Source organism: Chanos chanos, chromosome 1 (assembly GCF_902362185.1).
Source record: "Chanos chanos chromosome 1, fChaCha1.1, whole genome shotgun sequence".
NCBI lineage: Eukaryota > Metazoa > Chordata > Actinopteri > Gonorynchiformes > Chanidae > Chanos > Chanos chanos.
The window spans coordinates 60113152-60128777 of record NC_044495.1 but is presented as its reverse complement, the minus strand read 5'-3'; the positions used below and the strand labels follow the sequence as shown (position 1 = coordinate 60128777).

Genomic DNA, 15626 nt, shown 5'->3' with positions numbered 1-15626 from the left:
GTTTCTTTATTTTGTCATTATTTGTTGATTGTTACTATTTTACTATTTTGTCTAATAATGTTTTATGTTGGTTACATTTTGTTTGAGAATTTTATGTAAAACAAATGAACATTTCTATAAGATTTCTGTATTCTCTGTCTGACAACCTGTGCCTTGCCCATTATCTGAAGGACTCCCATTGAAATACATTGTTGATATATACTTATATATTCCTCACGATAAATACATTATTAGCAAATACTGGTACACTGAACAGGAAGACACAAACCGTTAGGTTAGCGTAATGGAAAACAAAAAAAATTCACATACTGGTGTAGAAGTAATAAACTATCAAACTTCAAATTGGAATTAGCTTTGGTTGCAGTTCTTCAGACATACTAAACGTAATCCATATTTTAGTCCAATCCATATGAATCCGACACTTCATCGATGTCCCAGATACAACATCTTGTGATGTTGTTGTCTTATGTTTAAACAAAGGAATACTCCGCCCGGAATGTTCCCTTGATTTGTTGATATTTCCCATGAAACTCCACTTCCGCCCTGCTCCCAGACGAACTCCAGAGGAACAGCTGGTTCCCCTTGAAGATGGTGGACCTCAATGCATCAACGTCCCGAATCTAAGACAACAAAACAGACTCTTAGCAGCAGATTGCTACAAAAATCGCAAAAGAGTCGGCAAAACTTTTATATTGAAAAATTCACTCTATCATGACAGCACGAATCTTAGCTTGTGTTTTAGATATTTTGTACCCATTTGCTTACTAGACTAACATGCATGTTTTGGTCTCATGCCAGACCGAAATATCGCCCAGGCAAGTCAAGCACACCATCTATCTCAAAAACAGTTATTTGTCATCGGTAGGCGTAAGTTCCTTACTAGTACATAAGTGGATGGGGCTTCAGTGCCGTTGAAAACAGAGAGGGCTCGGATCCTTATCTTCATGGATGGGGGCGCGTCAATAAAGACTCTGCAGGTCTGGGGCCCCTGGGACGAGCTCTTGGTTGGGTTCTCGATGATTCCAGTAGGGCCGAATTTCTGAATGTCACAACCTGTGTGGGGGATAAGAGTGGTAGCTCACGCCTCAACGCATCTTCCCTCAGATTAACCTGCACAGAATTAAGCCCTGTGACCTGTGTATTGAGAATGAAGCCTAAACTTTGTTTTCCGTGCTACTTTTAACAGGCCAGAGTCACGACGTGTTCATGTTTGTTTCTTGGTTTGTTTTTCTGCATTTTGAGTTGAGGATACGAGGGTATTCCACAAACCGGGTTTATCTACTTAGCCAGCTAAATTGAGCTAGAAGTCAAAACTGTCCAACAGTGTTTCCGATAAAAAAGCTTCCCATGAAGCTATTTGAAGCTATCTGTCTATACGTTCAACTTCTTCTGCCAAAGATTATTCCTTTCTATCTAAATGGTCTATCTCATAACACCGACCTCCTGTCTTTATTCCCTCTGATGCCAAATCCCCCCAGTAATTCACCTTCATGGTGGGTCCTCTTGGTTTTCTTCACGCTGTGGTAAGACAGAACCACTCCTTTTCCGGCGGTAATACGACTCTGGCGTATGAGCAGGACGTTAGACCGCGAGGTCACCATTCTGCCTTCCACTCTGTCACAAAACCTCACTAAGATTAATCTGTCGTAGAAGGCGATGCTCTCCTCTGTTGGAGAGAACGAAAAAAAAGCTTCATTTACTGGAGCAGCTGTTAGAAGATCAAATACACTTTGAAAAGTAACGGCGCTGTGTTACTAACACCGCTTGGTTCTTACTGCGGCTGCAGTCGAGAGTGCTGGTGTCTACTTGGATGCGGATCGCTTCACCTACTGGTCGACCAATACCGAAGATGCACCTCTGCTGTTTGACGTTCCTCAGGTCTATGGTTCCTGAGTCCTGAAGGAGGAGTTTTCCACAGATGTCTAAAACGGAACCAGACAGGGCATTAAAGACCCGAGAGGACCTTCTCTCATGCTTGAGGTGAGAAGGCGGTCGTGGAAAAAGTCGGGAAATTTGTGGGTCATCTGCAACTGGTAACTGTAAATTTCAGCGTTCTTATCATCATAATTTTTTACAGGGTATAAAAGTGATCATTAATATTCATAGACATGGCTTTAGAGCCAAGCTCCTCTATATCTGTTTTAACCTATTAATTACAGTGTGAACTTAGACCTGACAGGTTAATGTCATGGTTTTCAACTTCAATCACGGAGACCCAAAAAACATTACATTTTTTGCAGTCCAGTCTTATCACACCTAATTTAATTCATGCACGCTAAAGTTGTTTGGCGGCTTTCCACCTAACTGGTCTGTGGAGGTGTTGTCGACACAACCATTGCGCTGGTCATCTGTGGAACAGTGGGCGGCAGAGCCGAGTGATATCGGGGCGTGGCAGTTTGCCTTGGGGTCGGCGTAGTCGGCGGTTCCGTACCGAGCGGTTTCTCGGATTTCACTCCGCCCTGCGGTTCAGGACTCTGGCTTGTGCCTGTCAGCTGTCTCTCTTTATCCACATACCCCAGAGACGCGTTTGTGAAAGGCCAGGTTTTGGTTGGTGGAGAGGGGCAGTCCCCACCGTGGCAAGCTCGAACGGTGATAGGTTTGGGTACGTGTAGACACAGCAAAGGACTGACTGGCTCAGAGCGAGTTGGGTTTTTACAGAACACAGCCCGGGACTGGATTCCATAACCGCAGGTCACTGAACACTAGAATAAAAGGAGGGGCCAGAAAGGAGCTACATTTAGAAATGACTTGATCAGATAGGCAGGGCCCAAAACAACAAGTTCTGTTACATGAGGTCAGATGGCCTGTGGGATAAAGTAAAATACTGAAAAAGCCTTTCTTTGAAATTCTGAGGACTTTTCTGACCATTGTGCAGATGTTTCAGCTTCCAAAGCGGTTAAACCACTAAAAAGGAACATGAATTGTTTTACCGTTCAATGATATACCCAAGACAGAAAACATTCCTTCGTTCTGTGAATATGAAATGTCCCCAAATGTTGGGGTTTTTTTTTTTTTTTTTTTTTGGAAGACAGCCTTGTAAAGTCTTGTGAAAGACTTCATAGACTTCAGCAAAACAGGTCAGCCAGAAAAACGCCTGAATACAGCTTTCTGTCTGAACACACCCCTAAACAGGTCAGATGAGGAGAGGAGTAGATAGTGTTGTGACTTTCTCGTGGTTCTGTATCATACCTGGTTCCACTGCTCCATCTCCCACGTGAAGGAGCAGACCTGCTCCAGGCAGGGCACGGTGACAGGCGGCCTCCTGCTCAACTCACACTTATCCTCCTCTACCTCTCTCTCCTTCCCCCTCTCGAACTGAACGCAGGAGATTAGTCTGTGGGCTGCCCCGAGCCCACAGGTTACCGAGCACGGACCACGCCCCTTCACGAGCCACCTACAGAAGACATGGCACAGACCACTCTCAAAAAAAAAAAAAAATGACAAAGTCGGTTTAACATGATAGACTGGTGAGTTGACCCTGGACTGAGTGCACTCAAGTTTGCACTTGCATTCACCCTCACACACCACAGAATTGTGAAATAAAACTGTATGGAACTAACTGCCCAGAGGCACAACTTCCATGAAACTTCTAAATACACATATACAGTGCATTGCTACGCTGAGTCACCTTTCAGTCATGTTAGCTGCAGGTGGGGAGAAGGTACCTTTCGATTCAACTTAACATAGTTTTTTTGTTTCTGTGGTTTTACATTCGACAGTAATCTAGCTGAAGGTGGATCTTCCATATCTCACGGAAATTCTTTCTCTTGTTACCTGGCAGGGCATGGCTTTGTGTTGCAGTCTATCACCACAGGTGGTCTAGGAACTGACTGGCACGCAGAATCCTTCACTACCATCTCAAAGTTACTGCCCCCTATCTGCTGAGAGCAGTATAGCACCCGTCGAGCCATCCCTCCACCGCAGGGCACGCTGCACACACCTTGTATGAAACGCCACCTAGTGACAGAAAATATCCAACGCTGAAGCAGATTTGTTATTTTCCTTACATTTAGCATGTACATTCATGTATAATTATAATTATAATATAATATTATTATTATTATTATTATTATTACATTCATGTATAATTATTGGAGTTTGATGGACGTATTGGCATGTAAGGTAAGGTAAGGATAATTATGACATCACCACCCCGACAATGGGGGGGAACCATTTCAGTTTTTCTTTAGATGCATTAGATACACAGATACATCAACTGAAAAGAATCACTTAGTTACACCGTATGATTCTTCAGTCATAGAGCTACACACATTCAGCAGATAGGGCCAGTGGCGCAATGGATAACGCGTCTGACTACGGATCAGAAGATTCTAGGTTCGACTCCTGGCTGGCTCATTGTTCTTTTTTTTCAAGACTGACAAACAGCTTCTACTCACAGCCAGTCAGGCTTGTGAATGGCTCTTTCACACATGGCCCCTTCCAACCTCTTTGACCAGAGGACCACTGACTGACACACACACATTACTTAACGAACACTACTCAACACTGCACACACGACACAGCTGTTATTGCTGCTGTCCCACTATTGTCATCGTGCAATAATGCACAGTGCTCTTTATGACTGCTGCTCTCTGCCCCTTTGCACACACTGCACATGTAATGCTAATACTCCGATTACTAAGTTTACTTGTCATAGATCTACCTCAACTGTTATTTTGTCTTGTGTTGACTCTTGTCTTCCTTATAAGATTTTTATTTATATATCGTTTTTTATTCATACTCGTCTGGTAACGGAGGATCAGCAAAGTAAGAATTTCATTGTCCAGTGTAACTGCCTGTTTTGCTGTGCACATGACAATAAAACTCTTGAATCTTGAATCAGATTATCACAGCTACAAGTGACATGGACACAAACAATAGAACCAATTATGTTTGTACTTCACTCGGCAATTAAAAACGTATCTTCAGCAGTTCAGAGAGAGGAAAGACTTTTGTGACTTCCTGTCCAGGTTTCTGTTTGATGGACTCACGTGGCAGGGCATGGAGATGGATTACAGGACTCTGTATAAGACTCTGGTTTACTGGACGGATCACACTCAGACTGTGGAACCTCCAGCCTGGACTCATGATCCACACAAGAGAAATGGATCTGCATCGAGCCTACACAAACACACACGCGCGCGCACACACACGCACACACACATGCACACACGCACACGCATATGCACACACGTACACACAAACAGGGACACCATTTAAACCACACTCAGTCCTTTATGAAGTTTGAGTCGTGTAAAAATTTTGATGGATGTGAGAGAAACAGGTTGCTCTGTTTATCTGATAATGTGGCAGATTCAGTGGAAAAACAAGCGATGACTTCACAGAAAATAGCTTCTGCACATCTGTATGGAAAATAGCCATAGGATGTTTCAGTCAAGTCCCGCCTACCATTGCCACAGGTCTTCGAGCACTGACCAATCACCGGGCTCCAGACATACACTGGAAGCTTTCTGGAATGTGTCATCACATCAGTTGGCTTCTTGTGCGTTTTCTGAGGCTCGTGTAGAGAGAGGAGACCACACATCAAAAATCAATAATTACTTAAATCATTAACAATTATTAGTAAATGTCTAATAGCTTCATAATTAGAATTCTTAGAGTATTTACATAGACATGACAGACAGAGAGACAGACAGACAGCGACAGACAGACAGACAGACAGAAAGACAGACAGACTGTTGCAATCAACAGAGAGAACCCAATTGCAGGACTCAGACTCAGTGTTAGAATTAATCAGGTTAGGTTTGTTGCAGTGTTGGTAAATGGAGATGAATGGAGATCGAGATGTCAACAGGCAAGACTGAGAGCACACGGAGGTAATGGCCAGCGACGCAGACGAGGCAGGTGAGTGGAGACAGGACTGAGTGTGTGGCTGGATAGAGGACAGCAGAGACAGGCTGTGAGTGTGGCTGAGTACATAGACAGCAGGCCAGAAGCAGGCGGGGAAGGCCGGCAGACAGGCAGGCAGACAGGCAGGCAGACAGGCAGGCAGGCAAGAGAGAGTGATCCTAGATGTAGGGAGAACAGAGATTAGTTTAACAACCAACAAACGAGAGAGTAGTTTAGAATGCACAATTCCGAGAAATGAGCTCTACCACACTGGCTGAGGCAACGAACTGGCAGTGAGCGGATGGAAGACCAGGGCAGACATGCTGCAGAGGAGATCGGGCTGATGGGTTGCAAGTGTGCTGGGTGATTCGGCAATCAGGAACGCCACACACACACACACACACAGACACACACAGACACACACACACACACCCACAGACACACACACTTACACACAGACACACACACACACACACACACACACACAATAGGGGGAGCACAGGAGACACAGGGGAGAGGGAAAACACTAGAGGCATAAGGAAATAACAGAAAACACAGTTGATACATAGATAGATAGATAGATAGACAAACAGATAGATAGATAGATAGATAGACAGACAGACAGACAGACAGACAGACAGATAGATAGATAGATAGATAGATAGATAGATAGATAGATAGATAGAGTATACTACATCTAGGGTTTCACAAATGAAAGGACACGTATGCTTCTGAATACACTGATGTTTGTCTCCTTGTACCTGTGTTTCCCAGCCAATAGGACAGACATCCACCACACAGGGGATGTTCTCAGGAGGCCTGGGCTCTGAGCACAGGCTTTGTTCTGTCTCAACCTCAACACCGCGATGAGAACGTACACACACCACAGAACGCCTGGCTTCCCCTGGGCCGCACACAGCCGAACACTCCCCAGGCTCTGACACACGCCATCTGCAACACACACACACACACACACATACTCACATATTTATGCATTCAAACAAACACATATGCAAGGGAACGCAACACATACACATATGCATACACACACACACACACACACTCTCACACACACACACACACCCCTCACACGCATCAGTTTTGTCTACAGATTTCATTAACCCAAAACTCCAGGAGTAGGAACATAAATCTATTTTAATTTGTTAATCTGAGGGTGCATCTGTCCGGAACCCTCACTGTCTCTGTGTTTATGGGGATGTAATCCCTTACCTAGCGGGGCAGGGCTGCAGATTACAGATTGACACTACAGCAGGTTTGGAATCGTCTGGACACTCTGAGAATGGTACTTCTACTGTCGCCGTGCCCTTGATCTGTGTACACCTGACAGGACGCACCCGCTGTCCTCCGCCACAGGGGGCACTACAGAGTCCAAACTCTCCCACCTCCCATCTTTAAAACACAGACAAACAGAAGTCCACAAAAGTAAATCTACAGTATGCAAAAAAAAAAAAACCAAGGAGCAAACCCTTGTGTTCTGGTAATTCCTGTATCGACCACATACCTGAAAGGTTTGCGCTTCATTTGATTTTTCAGTCAAAGCACATAAAAAAAAACCCGCTAGTGATCAGAAAGTAAGAAAGATGTCTACAGCGTCCTGGTAATCCCAGAATGCCGTTCAGCGGGGTGAAGCGGTGGTACCTGGGAGGGCAGTCAGGTTGGTGGCATTGCTTTTGCTCTGTGGTTGTGTTGGGGCCAGAGCCACATAAACTCTCCTCCAAACGCTTCAGAGTTACCATGTCAACACACACGGGGGCAATACTCTGGATGCCTGCATGGCAAAAAAAAAAAAAAGTCAAACAAATTCAGACCAGTTAGCGGTGATGACGGGTGGAGGACACACAGCATAGCACGGTGTGTTCTCACTCCCACTTTCCCGCCTCGTACCTCCTCGGATCTCGCATGGGTTTCACACAGCTCTCGTGTCCTCAAACAGACACACGGTACAGAATGTGGAGATGTAAACTTCGTGGCGGCACAATCACTGGTACGCAAGCGCGTGTGATCGCTGCTCCTCGCCAAAAACTGTTATAGCCTTTTTTTTTTTGGCTTACACCGTCAGTTTCACTCAGATTCTGAGCAAACATTTAGCGTCATCACTGCTAAGTTTCCGCTTTATTCGGCCGCCCCCTGAGTCTGGGTGAGAGACGCTAACCCACACCTCCTCTCATGTGTGGAAAGTCAGCCGGCGCATTGTCTCACACTACTAGCCGCTTTGCGTACAGAATATGATTCACTATCACCGCAACATTGATTACAACTGTGCAGTCGCAATCCCCGGCTACAGTCGGGACGGCAACAGGAACGCAGCTGTTTCACAGCATGTTTTGGCACTAAATCTAAGTCATGTGTGTGACATTACCATTATGCGATGATATTGTTTAGTTACAACATGTTTAACATTTATGATGTTTATTTATTTGTATTCTACGTGAATCTCACTCTCTTACCTGTCCCACAGGTGACCGAGCAGGGGGACTGGACCGTCGACCACCTGCCACGGGGACTGGTTTCCACAGGACCGCTCACTGGTGTGTGGTACTGGTATGAGATCAGAGGACTGGTCTGCTCCCCATACTCTTTCCCATATTTTCTATAGACCTGCAAAGACAAATTAACCGACAAAAACGTCCCAAATATATTAAAATATGTAAAACAAAAAAAAAAAATCTAGCGTAGTCACTGTACTGCACAGCTCACATGTCCAAGTTCTTTGTGCTCTGTGTATAAGCTCCAAGCGCACCGGATAAGGTAAACCGTGTCATATTTCAAATTAAGATTCCATCGCAGGAGCAAACATTCTAGAAGGGCATGTATTACTGACCATGACAAACCGTCTCGGGGGTTAAGCCAGATTCTCTCTCATTATATCAGAGGCACACATGAAGCCCATGGTCTTGCCTGTATAAGGGTCTTCTCTCCGACGGGCCCGGGCAGCAGCAGCTCCTCCGTGTGGGGGAGGTGGTCGGGGGTGAGGTAAAGGCGGTACACCAGGGGGCCGTCCTCCAGAACGGACGGATGGGTGGTGTTGGAAGCCACACTGCCACTCCCAGCCACCACATACTGGTCATCCATCAGCACCGCTGTAACATTGCGAAACCAGAAACATCAAATTCCTCGGTTAATATTTTTCTGACTATCTTTTTTGTCTTTGACCGTCTTTTACTGGGTCAACTGTAGTAAAAGACGGGCTTTGGTTTACGGTAAGATTAAGGTGAATAATGACAAGGCTGAGAGACAGTTCGTATTTCTCTCTCCTCCCTTGGGTTCATTTTGCCAGTGCAAGCGAGCAGCTCTCCGACTTACCAAGATGTGTGAACAGGGGTCTCTTGTTTACGACATGGACCCGCGTGGCATTCAGCGGAAGGGTTAAGAAAGTGACATATTCTGTGGATGAGACATGCTCGTTTTATCGGAGCCCGGTTGTGTTACTGAAACATAAAAGTTTAGACAGATACGCAGAGAGAACTCGGACGGTTACCTCTGGCCTCGCCGCCGCCGTACGACTGAGACGTGAGATGACACGTGGAACCGTTTCCTCCACACACCCCACACACGTCCACCGTCTTCCCAGAATGCAACACGCCATCACATCCGAATACCTAACGGCAAAGAGGAAGGAAACAGGTCAGTTTCCTGGAAGAACAAACAAAGCAAAAACACGCAAAACCAGTTTTGTGTAAAAGTGACTCTGTGACAGCGGTAAGGTCACATTTGCAGTGTCATTCAGAAACGTTTAAGTTAAAGACGTTGGCCTCCTGATTTGAAAAGAGATTGAGTTTTTGAAGATCGTGGATAAGCCATAAGGGTATACAGTATGATTGAGTATGACACCATGTGGCTTTTCACTCAGAGCAGCTGAAGTCAAATACAACCTGACACTTCCCATTCAGACAGGCAGCGACCGATCCAGCCTGAACCGCTGTGTCAGGCTCACACCTGGTCCCGTCGGTGAACTGTGGACCGCGACTCACCATGAAGTCTTCCTCTCGAGATAAACACATCAGCTTACACTGCATGTCACCTGTTCATGCAATGGTATACAATGCTGAGAAAGTGTTTTTAAAACAACTTTTTTTTCGCCCACAGTTACTCAAATAGTAGACAAAATGCATAACAGCTTTTCAGTTAACTACACCTTGGGATCCAAGTTACTTCAAAATACCTTGTCAAAAGAATATTTCACATCACAATACTTCTTTTATTTGAGCATGAACAGTGATCTTTTACCATTTATGTGTTAGCTGCTCTCGTTTCTGTGTGTACAATTCAGTTAGCGAACATGCTAACAAATTCCAGAAATGAACATGCTATCAAATTGCAGCTCTTTCCCAGTATGTGTTTCCCTGAGCATCCATGTTGTCTTACCTGTAGTGTAGCCCACTGCAGGAATCCAGGAGTAAACTGATGCTTTGTCTGGTGATAGATAGAGAGGCTGGTTGTCTGTTTTGGAGCACTGCTGGGCCATGAAGTCCAGCTGGGTGTTTTCACAGCTCTATTTACAACAACAGCGAAAGAGAAGTTCCAGATTTTTTTTTTTTTTTTTTGAACACAGACTCCCAAACACCAACTCACTTAAACTCCAACACATATATACAGGAGCTTTGCAAATTTACAATGGATAATTTGACACTGTACATATTTTTTGCTGTCTTGATATTTAATGGAAAGCCATTCTATCAAACCCAAAGTGGGTCAACCGACTTGGCGAATCAAACAACATTACATTGTCCTTTTTCATTCCTCTGGACCGTCAATCTACTATGGACAGAGCTGAAGGGGAGAACTGTTCGGTGGTACATTGGGTAAATAGGACCTGCAGAGGGACACTGCAAACATGAACCTGGGAACTATACCTGTCGGTGACAAAGTTCAGCCTCGGTGTCCTTCCCCACACACTCTGTCCCTCCGAACGCAGGCCTGAAAGGAAGGACACGTGGCCTGAATCGATATAGATCCGAGAAACTATACAAGTCTGACTAACGGGCTGTCGGGAATGTAGAGTGTATGATGTGTATAAAAATGGCGTAATTTGTCCAAAACAGCAAACAAACCACAACAGACACACACACACACACACACACACACACATACACTCACACACATACACACACACACACATACACGCAACCTAGGGTTGTTGCATTCTCTCTTTCGGTAGGTGATGCCCCCTCCGCAGGTTCGGGAGCAGGGGGAGAACTCCGACCACTGGGACCAGGAACCATGCACCACAATGGAGGAGCTCAGTTTGGATGGCGAAACACAGTTCCCCTTCAGACACCACTAACCGAGACAAGAGAGAAAAATCTAATCAAACTCCAGGTTTAATGAATCCACAAGGTCTTGTTGACTAATCTGTGCTGTTCATGCATGTTTCCTGACCTGTTGTAGAAAATGAATCTCATGTAGTGTCCTGTTCCCTATTTCTTACATGTGAAAGATTTTTATCTTCATTTGGCTACATGTAGCAGATTGTATTTAGATGTAAGCCTGTACCTGATTTGGACCACATTCTGTCCCGTCTAGCAAAGGGACCAAGAGACGACTGCAAGAGCTCTGGTCCCCTGGGCCAACATGGCAGGAGAGCACACGACATATTTCCTTTGACAGAGAGAGAAAGAGTATTCAGAAAGCACATGTATCTAAGCAACCTGTCTTTCTGGTTTCATCTCCCTCTAATTAATTTTGCTCACCGTCAAAAGAGAGCAGAATGGGACGAAAAAAGCAAAGGACCAAGAATTAATTCTTGGTGCACCTCATCAGATACGATACTGGCTTAGGTGGTGGGAGGGCATAATTCTGTGCGTAACTACTTTTACTGGTTGTCAATCAATCCAAGTTAGTATATATGTTACAAGCAGATACTTGCCATGTTGTTGTTGGTAAAAGAGCAGGCCCTGGCTGTGCTCCCAAACGCGATACGACACTGATCGTCTATCCCATAATAAAGACCTGGTTTCCAGTCCTGCAGAGAGCCTTCAAGCACAGGCAGGTCCTTTACACAATCAGCTTTACCTGCGCTGAAAACAATCATCACTACCTTCAGTCACAATACATTTTCATGAGCTCATGATTCTCAGGAATGGAACCAGTTTTATAGTCATGCAAATAAAGGGATGAGTACTGATCTGGGATCAGACAGAACCTGTAATCGTCAAGTTTAAAGTCCCATGATGGCGTGTTTGAAATCGTCCACTCTTTACAGTTCCAGGACCTGCCAGCCTGATAGGCAAAACAGGAAACTGGATCTCAGGGCCTGTACTGGGTCATACCTGAAAAAGTTCTCCAGCTCTGTTCTGCTGCACTGGGACCATGTGAGGTCTACGCTGTTATAACCGCCGTCTGAAGACATTATAAACCCACTGCCGCCGCATGTGTTATCCACACCATCATGGCTCATGTTGAAACTAGAGGAAAAGTAGGACTTTATAGACAAATCAAAAAGACAACTGAGAGAAAATGATAGTCTGAGGTCATCTTATCATTTAATGGGAGTATTTATGTCGCTAGACTGTTGATCAGAATTACAGCAAAACCATTATTTTGCATTCTGAGACTCTGGGAATGGTTATGTCTCTCAGATGTATCTCTTTTTCTTTGAATATCTAGGTCTGAAAATGTACATGCTGCTAGCATATATCTACAGTTCCATGTCTGAGTTTGTGAGAGCTCATGCTCCTACCTATGTCCAATCTCATGGGCAATTGTAATGGCCAGATCAAATCCTGTGTCCTCTGTGATAATGCAGCTCCATTGGCTGGAACAGACCCCACCCAGTTTGGTCACGCCCCTCACCAGCTTGTTCCCATCAGGCAGCGCCAGGTCAAATCTGGGAAGAGAGAAAGATAGGAATACCTCATGAGTTTCTTTCTTTTTTTGGGGGGGGGGGGGTTAAATTCACCTGGCAAAGTCAGAAATTCTGCTTTACAGAATACCTGCGTGAACAGGTGTTTGAACATCGCCCACCTGGTGATGTAAAGGAGAAGATCTGCGTGTAAAGGGTCTGCATCATCTGAAGGGTTGACTTTTTGACCCCATTCACACACACTCTTCAGCGAAGAGGAAATATTGTTGGAGATCTGGATTTCAGGCTGTGGATGAGACCAGAATGGTGAGAAGGAGCTGCACTGGACTAGCTAATTAAAGCTGTCTAAGGCCTCACAAAGCTCTGAATTACTGAGATAGGTGCTCTGGTTCATAAAACCCATACACCATCAGTGTTTGCTCCTTAACTTTTTCCACTTTAATTCTGCATTCATGTAATAATTGATTAATGAATCAATTTAATGAATTGCAGTAATTTTGCGAAGTGCATTTTACTTTACATTTTCTCAACAAAAAAAAAATAGAATGGAAAAATAATTTCCGTGATCACGCCTTCTAGAAATATTTTTAGAGATCTATTTTGATTTGAAACAAGATGATGTGTGAGTTTCCACCAGCTACTGACCTACTTAATGAAATTCACTAATCAACACTTCCAAATAAATCCATCATTTCACTCCACTGAAAACTACCGTGGCTAAAATAATGTTTTTACCACAGTGTTAGAGCAAAGATTAAGGAGGCGAATGATTATGAACTTTTTCTGTGTATCATGTATTGTCTTTGGGTATGTACATTATTATTAGTAGTAGTAGTAGTAGTCTTACTGTTATTGCTATCATTAGTTGTGTTGTCTACTGTAGAAACAGAGCTTTATTGTGATCAGTGAGTGAAGGGGCCATTACCTCTGGGTCAGTAAGGATGATCATACGGACCAAGTCGATTCGCAAATTCGCCCCAAGACTCACATCTCTCAAGAGCTCTGAGGCCTGCGGCAAAACAGCATAACATGGATCTTTAAATCAGATATGACAGATAGAAAACAAGTGCTCTCTCTGTCTCTCTCTCTCTCACTCTGTCTGTCTCTCTCACTCTCCCTCTCTCTCCCTCTCTCTCACTCTGTCTGTCTGTCTGTCTGTCTGTGTCTGTCTCTCTCTCTGTCTGTCTGTCTGTCTGTCTGTCTCTCTGTCTCTCTCTCTCCCTCTCTCTCTTTCTTTCTCACTCTGTTTGTCTGTCTGTCTCTGTCTGTGTCTGTCTCTCTCTCTATCTGTCTGTCTGTCTCTGTCTCTGTGTGTGTGTCTCTCTCTCTCTCCCTTTCTCTCTTTCTCTCTCACTCTGTTTGTCTGTCTGTCTCTGTATCTGTCTCTCTCTCTATCTGTCTGTCTGTCTCTCTGTCTCTCTCTCTCACTCTCTCTCTCACTATGTCTGTCTGTTTGTGTCTGTCTCCCTCTCTGTCTGTCTGTCTGTCTCTCTGTCTCTCTCTCTCTCCCTCTCTCTCTCACTCTGTTTGTCTGTCTGTCTGTCTCTATCTCTGTGTCTGTCTCTCTCTTGATCTGTCTGTCTGTCTCTCTTTCTCTGCCCAACATACATCTACACACACACACACACACACACACACACACACACACACATATAGACGTGCCCACAAAGTCAGACTCACAATGTTGAGGTTAGTGAGAATATATTTCTCTGTGTCCTGTCTGTGAACGCTGTGCACATCAGGGCCTACCACGACCAGCAGTTCCAGGTGTGTGACCTCTGGCATCTGAGCTGAGCGACGGTGTCTGGGCGGGGCTGAGGACGACAATTACAAAGGGAAAACAAAAGCCATAGACACTCTGCATATCACTCTCTGAGTTCATTCTGGTTTGCTGACATTTTCAATGAATCTGTCTCTGTGATTTGGACATTTGTGGTTGTGAAATATTCACAAACAGCTTCTCACATTTTCTGCACATGATGACTTCGATGAAAAGCACTATGTTCCTTGACGCACAAGAATCAGTAAACATTCCGTTCGGGCCTTGTTCATTTAGTGCGAAGCTCAGTGAGTCACATTCCAAGTTGGTCTACATTTTACTTTGCAAAATCAGTTCAACTCTTAGTGTCATTGTTTCAGTCCTACCTGATTTCGAGGAGACAGTGTCAAAGTAAGGCAAAGCATCCTGTTGTATCAGAGGCCCCAGTAAATTCTTAGGAGACAAAAATGTTCATCTTATGGATACAACGAGCATAGAAATGATACATTACAGCACAGTAAAACTTCAGGAACAAGATTCAATATATTCTGAACAATTTTCAGCCTTTTTGTTCACAATGCAAAGACTTACGTTTTCAACATAAGCATACAGTCAAACGTAAAGTCAGAATGGGCTATGGTTAAGTAAAATAGCAGCGTTAGTTACCTACACGGTAAATTTCCAAAAGGACAAAAAGTATCTGCTGAAGAGGTCAGTGTACTTTACACATGTCCCAGCAGTTTAAAATGTTGACATTAGTGTTTTTATCTCTCCCTCTGAGTGAAATAGTCAGGCTTTTGACTTACCCTGTCCAAAGGAGATCTTAATGCCACAATTTCAGTCAGGAATGACAATAAACCAAGTAGCGCTAACGCTGTCATGTCTTTTATTAGTGTGTATCACTGGACTCTCTGTCTTTGTTCTACTGCAGTTCAAACAGTTCCCAGCCAAAAGGGGCACTGGCATTCCTATACACTTAACCTAGGCAAACTTTGAAAATGGGTTGATGAGTGACAGACTGTATTTGTTGACACACACAGTGTGGGATGGGAGATGGACAAAAGCAACATGTAGTTGGTTTGGAGGTGATTAATGCACCTCATTTGATTGGTCAAAGATCAGTGTTTGGCTCCACCTAAACACGTATAAAACCACTGTTCATGGACACAACATCGAATGACCAGATCAGTATAA

The 15626-nt window shown here is 44.3% G+C and overlaps 1 protein-coding gene and 1 non-coding gene across 2 annotated transcripts; one reads left to right on the top strand and one right to left on the bottom strand.

Annotated features, from left to right (window-relative positions):
• Window positions 1-3: 3 nt before the first annotated feature.
• On the bottom strand, window positions 4-15383 carry adamts13 (ADAM metallopeptidase with thrombospondin type 1 motif, 13). The gene is made up of 29 exons (XM_030785531.1): window positions 15239-15383; window positions 14819-14885; window positions 14354-14487; window positions 13599-13682; window positions 12835-12959; window positions 12551-12697; window positions 12141-12275; window positions 11738-11888; window positions 11365-11469; window positions 11000-11151; window positions 10725-10788; window positions 10237-10363; window positions 9744-9892; window positions 9350-9470; window positions 9175-9255; window positions 8770-8951; window positions 8319-8469; window positions 7510-7639; window positions 7081-7260; window positions 6612-6801; window positions 5410-5518; window positions 4992-5121; window positions 3775-3957; window positions 3190-3394; window positions 2306-2702; window positions 1776-1922; window positions 1487-1666; window positions 881-1053; window positions 4-620 (listed from the first exon to the last, which is right to left on the bottom strand). Exons 1-29 carry the CDS (start codon window positions 15311-15313, stop codon window positions 471-473), a joined length of 4224 nt encoding a protein of 1407 aa, XP_030641391.1. The 5' UTR covers window positions 15314-15383; the 3' UTR covers window positions 4-470.
• trnar-acg (transfer RNA arginine (anticodon ACG)) lies at window positions 4284-4356 on the top strand. The gene has a single exon. It is a non-coding gene; the product is annotated as a tRNA-Arg (tRNA).
• Window positions 15384-15626: the final 243 nt, after the last annotated feature.